Below are 13,508 nucleotides of genomic sequence, written 5' to 3'. Positions count from 1 at the left end.
ACATGGCCCAGCACAGCCAGCTCTAAGTTGGTCCTGCTTTGAGGGGTGGTTGGAGGAGAGACCTCCAGAGATTCCTTATACCTTTTTTATTCTAAAATTTTAAGATACAGGCTAAGCCTCTCCACTTCTGATCTTCTGACATCTTCCCTCACTTCCTCCCCATTAGTACAGCAGAGCAGGAAAGTTCTTCTCTGGCTTTTGGGGAATAGTCCTAGAGCAGCTGAGTGTGATGTATGCAGCACAAAAGACACATAATGATTGTCAAGAGAGGACCCAAGTTTCTCTAGTGAGGGATTCCAACTGGGAACCCCTTGTTTCTTGTAGTTGGATATTTGTGCTCTTTGGACTTTCTCCATGGTGTATTTACAGTGGCAAAGCAGTGACTGCCTCAGGCTGCTTTAAAGAATGTGTTCTGGCAGTTTTGGGGTACTGCATGCAACAAGGAAGGCAGTCCAAGTATCCCAAAGGAAGCAAAGCAGTCACTGTTGTGCTTAGGGTGCAGTGTCCGTGCAGGGAAGAAGAAAATACATGGAGAAATGGACATAACAGACAGAAAGGCAGTCCATTTACTAAATATTGCAAGGAATTTGTAGAAGTTGAAGTACATGGAGGTTAGAAAGTTATCTACAGCATGATTCACGGGTAGCAAAGGGGCACCAGAGCACAAGAAATAAAGAAATTAAGAACTATTATTTTTCTTACAGCAACATCCTGCTGTGCAGCTCCATGTCATACATTATTGCTTAGTGCAACCTCATCTCAGAAGAACTTTCAGTGTCTTGAAAGAGAAAAGCTATTGAGCAAAGAGGGTTTGCTGGAGACAGGGCTGCTGGTGGGGCAGACTGCAGGGCACAGAAACCATATCTCTGGCCTGTATAGGATGTGCTCTGCAGGGCTGGATTCAGCTCGCCTTGACCACAAAGCTGAAGAGATGACACAAGGCAAGGGCTGGGAGGAGATTTGAAGGTCTCCACAGGTGCATATTTCACTGTGCAAAGAGAAAACAGCAATTGTCCATCTGCATCATCAAACACAGCATCTAGAATATGGGGTGACTAAAAATGGGGCAGAGAAACTGTTGTTGGGGTTGTGGAGCTCTTTCCAGTGGGAGGCTCAGCATGAGGCAAGATGTTGGTCAGATCCCAGTCCCACTGGGAAAGTACATCTGTTTGTCTAGGACTCCAGGAACAACACTGTGGATGTATTTCTTGGGAAAACCAAACCCAGCCAACATGCATAATCCATTCCTAGGCTGTTGAATGCACTAATTTCCAAGAAATGCCTGAGGGAAGAAGCCAAGTGAATAATTTCCTTTGCAAAGGGTGGTAAGTGCCTCTTTCCAGTCCAAGTTCCATGTCTGCCATCCTGATACAAAAGGTAGAGTGGGTCAGTGAAAGCCCAAGTCAGGCTAATACAGGGCCATCTTCAGGGCCAGGCTTCAGCTTTAATGCAAGAAGAGAAGCAGCTTTGGACTCCAGAGGTATTGCCAAAACCAGCCTGTGTTTTAATTCATAAGATATAAAAAGAAATATTAACTGGATAACAACTTACCACCACGCAGGACAGCTTGATTCTGCCCACCAGCCTATCTGAAATGTCTCTGATGTACAGGAGCATAAAAATCTTACATTTTTCAGGCTCAGCACATGCAGATTCTCAGCACAATTTTAAATTTTGCCATTGGACTGAAAAGCCACTGAGGGCTTTCTCTCCCCAGCAGAGACAAAAAGATCCATGCCCCTGGCTGGGTGAATGTGGTAGCTGTTGGCAGCTGTTGAGCTCACATGGTTAAGTGGGTGCATGTTTAGCTGTGTAGCCTAAATATCCTCTGGCGCTGGAAAACGCAGATGTTTGGAGCCCTGCTGTTCATGATTAGGACTTTTCAAGGGCAACATATGATGCATTATTGACCAGTTGTGTTTATGGAGAGGTCACAGTTTGCAAGCCCTAATAGAAGCGCGTTGTAAATGATTTGGTTTTAAATCCATTCTGCAGAGTGGTGCTGATGCGATTTTCATTTGCAAGCAATTGTTAATTAGGCCATGCTTGATAGGCATTTCCTATTTATTTTGTCCTTTTTTGGTCAAGTGTGTGCATGTGTGTGGGAGCTGCTGTTTTTCTGTAGGATCATTTGCAATCATTTCACAGCCTGCTACTGCCACAGGCTGCTGCTGGAGAAACAGTGTCCCCACCACCTGTCCTGTCTGCCCTTCACTTCTCCCCACTGGACACCCCAGGGTCTGATAATGACACTTTATGTCCCATCTTTCATGATTTGCTGATGATTTTAGTAGAAGCAGAAGCCTGTAGGAGACACAATGAGGAGCTGCTGGAGGGACATGGGAGCAGAAGAGGGGGTGGGTGATGCAGTCAGTAGCACTACAAGTGTTATTGCCCCAGGGACAATGGTGGATGGTAATGGAAAGTGATCAGGAAATTTATCTAGCCTAGAGGTGCCCCTTGAGTTTGCTGTGGCCTGGGCTTAAAGAAGGTTGCTAATTGATTCCAGTGAGGAAGGAGTGAATATGTAGATATATTAATACTGAAATAAATATATAAACACCGAAGAAGATTGGGAAATGTAAAAAAATCCTGAGGAATTGCTTGAAAATGTTTATTTTAGATCCAGGTTAAAGACTGCTAACAAAGGCATGTCTTTTTCACTTATTTTTTTTCCTTCATTGATAAATATCTGTGAATCTCTCCTTTCTAAGGTTTGTATGAATCAAATGATCATTGCTCAGGTGGGCATTTTGGAAGCATGATGGACTAGATACTTCCTGTGGATTCTTCCCGCTGCTGTTGGTCCCAATACCTTCTGTCAAAGCTGTGTCTGAGTGTTAACTCACCCTCTTCTTTTGTCACATTTGTCTCCTTGCAGGCATACCTGCTGAAGTCATTTGAAATGAATGGCCTGCCCAAGGCGGTCCCTTTAAGTTTGCCTTACCAAGACTTCAGAAAAGATATGTGCAACTACTGGGAAAAGCCTAAGTTATCCCAGCGGATAAAGAAAGTTGATTTCTCAAATATTGTCTTGACTGCTCCTTGCAAACCTCTGGAACCTTATCTGGAAATGAATGGAAAAGAGGAGGAGGAGGAGGAGGAAGAAGATGAGGAAGACTATGAGGAGGAGGAAGATGAGCAGGATGAGGGGGAGGAGGAGGAGGAGGGCAATGAGATTGACATGCACAGTGATTCCAGCAGCGACCTGAGTCAGAAGAGCACGGAGCGCAGCCAGGAGTGTGCACCATCCACACTCCTGGCTGATGACCAGAAGGGGTCCAAGGGTCGAGCATCCACTGCTGATGGGGACCTGGAGCTGGAGGAAGGCTCAAAAACACTAGTGCTGTTTTCACCAGGTGATCTGAAAAAGTCTCCAGTGGCCGCAGACTTACCTCCAGAAGTTGATCTGGGCACTCTTGCTGCACTGACCCCTCAGAGCGAGCGGCCGCAGCCCATGGGGAGCCAGCTGGATGTGTCTGAGCCAGGGACCCTGTCCTCAGTCCTTAAATCTGAACCAAAGCCTCCTGTGGCAGTGGCTACAGCTTCCTCCCCCTTTACCAAAGTCGAGCGCACATTTGTTCACATTGCTGAGAAGACCCACCTAAACGTGATGTCTTCCAGCGGGCAGCTGATGCGGCACGAGGAGTATTGCCCCCCGGGGCAGTTCGAGGAGGTCATCATCGAGGAGGAGCTGGAGGACAACCTGGTGCTGGTGGAGAATGGAAGCATTCATTCTGGCCTGGAAGGGGCAGAGACGGAGAGCTGCGCGCTTTCTGCCAATCACATCGAGACCACCTCGGAGACGGTGGGGGAGCAGCCAGCCCTTCCCAACGGCGTGGCAAAGCTTCCCGAGGACAAGCCGGAGCTGTCCGGCAAAGCGGCGCTCTCGCTGGATTTGGAAGAGCCTGACAAGGTGGCTACAAGGGAGCCTGGCCTCGAGAAGGCAGCACCAGCAACAGAACAGCCGAAGCGAGCAGAGACTCTCCTCGAGACGCCCCAGCAGGGCCCCAGGAGGCCGCTGGGCTCCAGGTACAGGAGTCGGATACCCATTTTGTTCTCTGAGGAGGACACTGGCTCAGACCTTTCAACTTCACTCTCAGCCAAAGAAAGGCTTTATAAGAGGGCAAAGCAACCTGACTTGGCTCGCCTGGTGATGGAGAAGAGACAGAGCCGCCTCCTCCGGCTGGCCTCAGGTGCCTCGTCCTCAGCTTCCTCCAGCGACGACCGGCGGCGAGCCTCCGAAACCCTGTCAGCCACCGGTTCCGAGGAGGACACCCACGACTCCGACGACTCCATCCCACGGAAGGGAGAGAAGAGGGCTGCGCTGCTGGGGAGAGAAGAGAGGGCCATAAGCACAAAGAGCAGGATTCCTCGTCCCATCGTGCCGGTGAAAACCCCGCTGGAGGCGGCGAGGTCGGAGAGCTCCGTGGCTGCTGCGATGGCGGGGCTGTGCGGCTCCCCGCAGGACACAGCTGCTGCCAGCAGGTAAGACCAAAGTGGTGGGGAGTGCAAAGAGTTGGGCTTGTTGAAGAGACACAGCTGGAGCTTGGCTCACTTCCCATGACTTCATCCATTACCTGGCTTGGATGCATAGTCTATCTTTGTTTCTTACAGTCATTTCGACTCACAGGTGTGTGAAATACTCAGCTCTCTGTCTTTTTTTTTTTTGGAGCCTCTCTTCACTTGCCCTGGCTTTGAGACCTTTCCTTTGACAAACCCTTTCACTTGGTCTGATAACAACAGATGCCCCCAGTGTTGAGCTCTCAGTTTTGCAGCACAGCCATGACTCTGCAGGGAGACCTGGCTTGACTATTGTGATTAGAGCTGCAAGGGTGGCGAGGCTGCCAGCTGAAACTGCCTCAGTTGGTTTGTCTTCCATCACAGTTACCATCAGAGGTCAATTGGTACAATCCAACTCATGCCCACATTGCCAAATTGTATCTCCTGCCTTGGAAGAGGTTGCTTCACCCATTCTGCATGTTAAAAAGGATCCCAGATACCACGCCTGCATGTTGACTCAGAGGGTGCTGGAGAATCAGGGCAAACACTTACCAGTTAACTGCATTGAGAGTTACAGGATGGTCTTCAAACTAGTGCCCCATCTGGTTCACAGCAGTGTAGGTTCTGCCATCCTGGTTCTGGAGACTCCTTGTAATTGCCTGGCAACATTCATGCCAATCATGCCAGGAGCCCAGAGCCTTTTGCAAAACTCCCCTTCATCCTCCCTCTTTTCTTCCCCTGCAGGCTTCAGACACAGAAACCAACTGGAAGTGTCCCAAATGAGGGCCGAACGACACAGGTACAGAGTCGGCTTCCTTCATCACCGAGTTCCACTTCCCTTCCTCCACGGAGCAGCTCACAGAGGTCCAGCGGTGCATCCCCTCGGAGCCCTGTCCTTCCTTCCAGGAGCCCCAGTACTTCCCCCAGAAGCCAGCTGCTGCCTCGGAGGGAAAGTCCTTCTCCCTGCCGACAGCATAAACCAGGGACTGCTCCTCAGCGAGTTCCTCCTTCCCCCCGACCTCAGCCCTCAGCTCAGGCCCCGGGGCCTACAGGAGATTCCCTGCCATCTCCTGGCGTGGCCAAAAAACGACAAAGAGGAAAAACCCAGACTCAAAGTCCAGCAACCAAAGGAAAGCAGGTGTCCCTGGAAAGTAAGGCAGCTGCCAGATAATGACCTTCTGCGAGCCCAACAGACTGGGTAACTTCTGCATATAGTATACACTTGAGATGCTGCAGCACAGCCTTCCATGCTGGACCCACGAGTGTATAGCAGTAGCTGTACTTGAATGCTTCACTCACTCTCACCCCACACCGCAATCAGCTCCCACGGGCCTGGCAGCCTCTGAGCCACGGAGCCTTTCCAAGGGAGACACCCAGCCCGCAGCTCACGCTTGCTAACGCGCAGCACCAAACTATGACCCAGGCAGCCTGCCCAGTGCCTGACCTGCCTCCCTCCCAGGGATTCCCCTCTCTCTGTTAGCAATACCCGTCCTCAACACCGACTCCAGCTGTGGAAAGAGGAGCAGAGGTGACGAGAGCAAGGCCTGCTAAAGAGGAAGGCTCTTTAGGAGGAAGGCTGTCCTTCAGGCAGGTCCTTCCTTTCTCCTTGCTGGGACAACACCAGCCTTGGCTGCCATCATCTGCCTGAGTGTTGGCTCACCTGCCACCCTCTGTGTTAGCAAGGGATTGCCACCAGCTTAGCCAAGAGGGATGGATGCATCCTTGTGTGCTGAGATAAGAGAAGGGGCAAGGAGGAGAGGGCTCTTCTCTCCTTTCCAGAGATGCATCTACAGGTGGGAATTAGGAGATAGGCAGGTCTTGCTGGATGCTCCTACCTGCTCTGGTATGTCCCACAGAGGAGGCTGTCGAGCATTGCTGCTCAGACACTGCTGCTGTTTCAGCAGGTGCCTGTGTGGTGGCTACTTTGATGGAAGTAGGGGTGTGTTGGCAGCTTGCTGGGAAATCAAGAGCTCTTGCTAATTAACGCAGAAGGGAACACACTGCAGCCACTTCTGCCACAAATACCAAACTGTGTTCTGTGGACATCACATCTCCCAGCAAGGGTAGTTCCCCTCAGCCTGAGTGTGGTTGGTGCCACAGACCTGTACTCCACCAAACACAGCTCCACCATGAAGATGTGAATAGTCACTGGATGCCTTTAGCCTGGGTGCCCCTTGCACCTGAATTCCTTGTGTTTTACTCTCACGCTCTTGGTGTTTGTGAATTTTGGCACTGTGGTTGAAAGTTCCCCCTCATGGCAGGGTGGGAAATTATAATCCTGTAGTATACCCAAAAGCTGCTGCTTTGCACTGAGAGGATTGCTGGCATGCCATGGGTACCTGGTGCATTTCTATCTGAGGGCACAGTGGGCTGAGTGGCAGAGGTGGGGTTTATGTCTTTTCCTTGGTGCTCACCTCTGCAACACGTTGAGGATGAACAATGTGAATGTAAAAGCAAGGGCTGTGCTCTTCAAGTAATATAATCTGAGCAGAAGCTTAGCACTCAGCTAGAGCTAAATCAACCATTTAGCCCCCAGACTGATTAGGAAGGCTTGAAAATGAAAGCAAAGAGGACTGATATCTATCTGAGCTTGATGAGATCTTGAAGTAGACAAAATTTTCCTCACACCCCACAGGAGAAAACACTCCAGACCCAAATACTTTGCGCTTCTCACCATTGTCATGCCTAAGAGGCTTTGCATGAGGCAGAATAAAAATACAGCTGCTCTGTACACCCATTCTTGCAGTTTCAACTACCTGCAAATATTTACTATTTGCAAACAACAAAGCTTGACAGAGGAATCTGAACAGTAATAAACTTGATTCATTTGAACATGAATGCAAACAGTCACAGTGATGGCTGTTGAATTCAAGGAATCCTGAAGTTGCTCATATCTACAAGAGTCCTGGAAAGGAGTATGAGAGCTATGACAGGGTGGCTGGAAGAAAAGCGTACTCCTTGCACACCTGAACAAGGAAATGTGTAGAAACAGGAGACAGGAATTACCTCTTTATATGACAGTCTCAGTGTTGCCAGCACCCTAAGAATTTATTTTACCTAGCTCAAAGTGTTTTCCACTGATGTGGTTCACCCTGATCAAGTAAGCAGCACAGCTTAGTCTGAAAACATGCCCTCATTTTTGCAGAGCAGCACTCAGAAGGAACTCAGAGGGAACTCAGGCTGTGGTTTGATAGACTGAGCTGATGTTGCCATCAAAGGCAATATCCCTCTGAGCTCCGTCTGCTTCGTTGCACAGTTCCACCACATTTACATTGCAGCAGCTGTTTGATAAAGTGGCTGGAAATGCTGATCCAGCACAACATGAACCCATCTGATTCACCAGTTTGGTTTTCATCTGGTTCATTTCATCACTCTGGTTCACCATTTGGTCACAAAACAGAAGGAGAGGATAGAGACTGTGACCACTTCTTCTGGTGGCACCATAACTTTCTATGAGTTTGAAGTGTGGGTCAGACTAGAACCTAAATATGCACTGCAGGTTTAGAAAGTAGAAAACAGAATAAACCCAAACACAGATTCTTTCCAGAAATATAAATCATAATGGGACTCCTATTAATTTATTGGAGGGCTATTGATTTTAGAGTGCTCAGATGGTAAGACATGGTTGTGAAGCCTTTACCAGATGCTCCATCCAGGTCTTAGATGCACATGCCAAAAATGACATGGAAAGAGCTTGGAAAGAGGACTACAGGACTATTAACAGGGTTAGCAAACCTGCCTCATCATGGGAAGTCAATAAAGCACAATCAATGTATTTGTTCAAGAAAAAGTTTAAAGGAGAGTTTTCCATGGCCCGGTGTCAAGAAGGAAGCTCCAGGGCAGAGACAAGGCCAGGCTGGATGGGGCCCTGAGCAACCTGGTCTAGTGGAAGGTGTCCCTGCCCATGGCAGGGGTGTTGAAACTGGATGATCTTTAAGGTCCCTTCCAACCCAAACCATTCTGTGGTTCTGTGGTCTTCATCTGGCACATGAAAGCAGGGAAGACAGAGTAGCCAAGAACAGCAGATGAAGAAATCAGGCAGGCTTTTAATTGTGAAGCAACCATCCAGTGAAATCTTTCACAGGAATATGGGGACTTTTTCTTACTAAAAGGTTTCTGTGAAACCGAGCTGTCTTCTAAGAGGTCTTTCTACCATGACCCAACCACAAGTAGCAGGCAGGAATCTTGTGACACCAAAGTATCATCTCTCTGTGGTGCAGCAGATTCCTGGTCCTGCTGGGACACATGCTGGTAGATACTGGACAGATGCCTGACAAGTCCCACAGGTTCCAGAAAGCCAGGGAAAGATTGCCAGCACAGAAAGATTGACAGGGCTGGGCTGAGGGTGCAGCTGGGTGTGCAGAGATCTGAGAGCAGCATGAGTTACCTCTCCCTGTGGCTGTGCTACCAGGCTCCCTGCCCCAGCACAGCCCTGCTTCCCAGCTGTCCCTGGCATGGAGGGGAGCAGGAGAATGCAGCTTGGTGTTCCCTGGATCATGTCCTCTGGGATGGAGGTGCTCCTGTCACTGGGGAGCAGCACACACAGAATTTCATGTTCCTCGTGTGTCTCTCTCAAGGCATTTTCTGGCAGCAGGGGTGCTCTCTGCTAGTGTTACTGAGAAAACAATCCTTCAGAAGGGTCAACAGCCCCTCTGGATCCTCTCTTCTTCCACTGCCCTGCAGGGAGGTTGGAAAGGCACCTGCCATAGCTGGAGCAAACAGAGATCATGTCTGAGGACAAGAAGGAATAAGGCCTGTGATTTTAGGGAGAAGTTAATTGGTTGAGGAATGCCAGGGGATCTAGTCTGGCAACACTGCTGGGGGGGTGTGGCTGTGTCCTTGCTTCACTGCAGAGAAGAGCAGATCGAGGCCAAGAGGGAGCTGACCAGAGCAGAGGAGATGGCTAGGAAGAATAAAAAACACCTGTGTGGGGTCAGGGGAAAAGAAGCAGGTTTCCCAGCACTCTCTCATGTTTGTGGGAATTTCCTGGGTGTTTCCCATGTGTCTTTGCTGCAGGATCTGTCACATGTGGGTTTTGAGGGAGCTCCTGGGACAGGCCACCACTGTTGCTTCATCTGTGTGTGCATTTGCATGGGTGACACAGGCAGGTCTTGTTCATCTGTGTTGGGACTACAAGAGTCTTTGGGACTGCCTGGTGTATGCTGAGCCCTCACTCTGCAGGGGCTGAGAAGAGAGCACCCTGTGTGGTGAAAAGGAGCCAATGGCTGCTGTCTGGCCAGGAGCTGCCTGCAAAGAGACGTGGATACAGGGGGGATGTGCCAGGTGGGCAATCTGAAAGGCAGTTCTCAGCGCTGAGCCAGTGTGTCAATGGATTATATGAGCAGAGGGAGGAAAAGGACAGATGGCACCAGTCAGACTGACACTGTGGAGAGGCTCAAACACACGGATGGATGGAGCTGATTAACTGATTTGTCTGGTTGGCAGCACAGGCACTTTGGCTCACCTTGGTGCAAAAGGTGTTTTGGTAGCAAATATCTCTGAGTCAGTTGTGCTTGGAATCAGTGAGAGGCAGGAGACTTTGCTTGCCCTTTCTAAGTAAAGAATATTATAATATATATATATTATTATAACAATATAAGTAGTGACCATTATATATAGCAGCTAAAGGTTATAAAGGATCCTGCTACCTTCAGAGAAGTCTCACCCGTGACTTCAGCTGTTTGCAGGGCTGACTGCTGTGTGCAGTGAATGTGGATGGGGGAACAGGGTACCACTCTCTCTACCCAAGTGCATGTCAGCTGTGAGGCTCCACCTGCCTGGGCACAAACCAGGGCCAGAACACGCCAGCCTGGGTGGCTGACAGCTGTCCTTGCCACCAGACCTGCAGCAGCTGCTGGACTGACACACAGCTCTGTGGGGCATGGATCAGGATCTGGAGCATCACTGTTCACGTGGCTGCCCCTGGCTAACACAACCATTGAGAGCTTGGTGGTGAAACGTTTTAATCCAAAGCAGGTTGTGTTGGGGCAAGAAAATCTTTCACATTTCTCCTTTCCAACACAGAGGTGTTTTCTCACTCACTGTAGATCCTATGTAAGATGATCACTGATAGCCTGGGCAGCACCAGTAGCAGCTCAGTGGTCCCTCAGCACACTTCTTTCTTCTCTGTGTAGTTTATTCACCCCGTGGCATGATCCCACCACTATTCCACATGCACAGGCACCAATGCCCACAGAAGGCCTTGCCTCACACATCAGTCACCTGCAGTTAAATTAATCTTGTGAACACAGTAAATGTCCCCCTGTGGACGTAATGAGTTTGGTATCAAATGAGTTTCTTCTGGCTGAACTGAAACATGCCCATGTTCCAGCAGTGCTAGGCTGCTTTGACACAGCCCATGGGGACCAGCTGAGAGTTTGCAAGCACCTTTGGTTCCATCTGTTTGCCAGCTACTCCTACACCTCCACAGCAGGAAGAGAGCTTGTGCTCCTGTCCAGGCCCTTTCCTCGTGTGCTGTGTGCCTGTAACTGGGCTGCTGGGTGGGAGCCCTTGGGCTCACTGTGTGCTGGCTGCTGAGGTCCTCTGCAGAACCCTCAGTGGCTGTGCTCTTCAGCCAGGAGCAGGTGCTGCATTCCAAGGGGCTGGGATGATGCTGGCAGTGGCAGCAGAGCCAACTGATGTTAGGATCTCCATGAGCATTGGGGTTGGTAGCTTTGTGAGGCCAGGGAATAGCTCTGCCTGCAGGCTGAGGTGAGCTGTGATCCCGAGTGCAGCCAGAATCCCATGAAATGACAGTGGTTTGTACTCCATCACTCTCCTGTCACTTCGTTCCTGATGTAGCTCCTCCAGCAAATCTTGTCTTCAGTCACTGTACATTCCCTCCAGGTCAGTCCCTCTCTGCCTGGGGGATTGAAACCCTCCTGGATTCTGCAGATCCTGAGGCAGACTTGGCCACCAACCTATTCAGCAGGCCCTGCCCCATGCAGGCCAGCTCTGGGTCATAAGGAGGAACATTTTCCCTTTCATTTCTGGAGCTGCAAATGGCTGGAAAGCAGGTTTAAAGTAAGCACTGATGTCCTCTGTGCTGAAATTAGGAAGGGAGCTACCAAAGCAAATGCAGAGCTGGGTTCCTGGTAGGGACCAAGATAATAACTCCTCCTGCTCTGAGCTCCTGAACCAGAGGAGCCCTCAGGGGTGAGAGCTCTGCTTTGGCGAGGCTACCGTGGGACTGGTGTCAGCACGGTGCTTCTCAGTGGCTGCTCTGCCTCTGGCTTGGCTCACATTGCCCTGCCTGGAGCACAGGGAACTCTGGCACAGGTTTCCTGGAGGAGGCTGGGGCCGATGTTTCCTTGAGAATGCGGCTGGAATGCACGGCACAGGCTTGGGACCATCCCTGCGGAGGGTGGGATGAGCTCTGCAGGACCCACGTGTGTGACACCAGTGTCGGCAGGACTGCTGTGCTCTGGGACCTGCTGCTTCTTCTCCAGACAGGAATTGGAGCTGGAAACACAGATAATTTTATATATCTCCTTTTAACACGATAGCATGTGACTCTACACTCAGACGTTGTACCTGGCGCACCGATGTTTTCCTTCGCCTCTGGCACACTCTGGAGACAGGACTTCTGCTCCGTGGTACTGCCTGCCTGGAAATGTGACTGAATCCCAAGGCTAAATCTCTCTACATATCTTCTTTGCATTCTTTAGGAAAGCAGCTGGAGAATGTTTACACACTGCAAACAGAATGTAGGACTCCGACTGAGGAACCACAATCTGGTTCAACTGCATGGCAAATTTCTTGGCCATAAAATCTGGCATGCATCACAGAAGCCCTGTCTGTGTACAGATCCACCTGGCATTTGTCTTAATTTCAGATCACATCTTAAAAAAAAAATAAACAATTATGCCATTTCTTGTTCATATCAGACACAGTTGTCATTAGATTTGTTATTAAAAGGGGATTCTGGATCATGCCATTAAAAGCCTGTCTACCTTTTCATTGGTGTCTTCTCCAGTTTATTGGTGTTGCAAGATATTTTCCTTCACAATGAACCTTGTTTACAACCACACTGGAGGCAGCAGGCTCAGCCATCCTCTCCCAAAACAACACTTGTCAGAGAGAAAAGCCTGCTTTTCTAACAACAACAACAACAACAAAATAAAAAAAATATGCTTTTGCAAAGTCTAGATGCCACAGTTAAGTAACATTGGCAGAGATGTTGGACCTGCACATTAATATGTGGGAAGTGGAGCAAAAGCAAACCAGTGACTTGGCATGGTTTGACTTTTAATACTCTCTGACCATCTGATGTTTAAGCTAAGGACAGTTTTTACAACATTCCTTTTACCACACACAAGTTACCTCGTGCCTGTGTTGTGCAGACCACATCCAGGTATGTGTAGTTACAGTTTATTGCCAAGCTTTGGGATAGGGCAGTGGAAGAGGGAATAAAGAATAAGAAATAAAAAGAATAAAAAATAAGTGCTCCCTTGGAAAGCTGTTCCTATGATAACAGTTTCTGTTCTTTCTCCTATAACCAAAAGAAAACACATTTTACTCCAGTGTAGAATGCAAAAGCATAAAAATAAACACTGGGATGTAAAAGCTCTTTAAAGCCTGTGTCAGGAACAGGCAGATGAAAGTTAAAGCTGAGCAGCATGAAGTGGGAAATCGAGAAGTATTTCAGAGCTGCATGGATCAGCTGCCAGCAGGAAGGGTTGCCAGAGGGGCTTCATCAGCACCCCTGGATGGTGAAATGAGAGGTTCTCTGGAAGGCAGGTTTGTCAGGAACAATGTGCCTCTGCCTTTGTCAAGAGAGAAGGCAAATGGAGAAAGAAACTAAAATAGGCTGCTCGTGTTGGAACAGCCTCACAAAATAGGAAAAGACAGGTTTGCAGAAGGAGGCAGTATCTTTACTCAGAACAGCTTTTGTTATATCTAGAAAAGCCAAAGAGACTGCTGGGCTCAGAGATCTTTCTTCTGCAATCACTTAGAAATATTTCAAGGCAAGAAAAGCCCCAGTGCAGACAAGGTGAGCCACAGGA

General features: G+C 49.2%; 1 protein-coding gene across 3 annotated transcripts in view; it reads left to right on the top strand.

Moving 5' to 3' along the window:
• TTBK1 (tau tubulin kinase 1) overlaps positions 1-12,462 on the top strand; it is a 103,909-nt gene extending 91,447 nt beyond the window's left edge. For all 3 annotated transcript variants that reach the window (XM_085054523.1, XM_085054522.1, XM_085054524.1), the window contains 2 exons: positions 2,882-4,488; positions 5,248-12,462. In XM_085054523.1, coding sequence (XP_084910649.1) covers positions 2,882-4,488; positions 5,248-5,674 — 2,034 coding nt within the window. In that variant the 3' untranslated portion in view covers positions 5,675-12,462. The remainder of the gene's footprint in view (positions 1-2,881; positions 4,489-5,247) is intronic.
• The last annotated feature ends 1,046 nt before the right edge of the window (positions 12,463-13,508 follow it).

The sequence above is a fragment of the Lichenostomus cassidix genome, chromosome 3 (assembly GCF_008360975.1).
Source record: "Lichenostomus cassidix isolate B80296 chromosome 3, HeHo_3.0, whole genome shotgun sequence".
Taxonomy (NCBI): domain Eukaryota; kingdom Metazoa; phylum Chordata; class Aves; order Passeriformes; family Meliphagidae; genus Lichenostomus; species Lichenostomus cassidix.
Note: the sequence above shows the minus strand (reverse complement) of the source record. Positions and strands in the feature narration are given on the sequence as shown.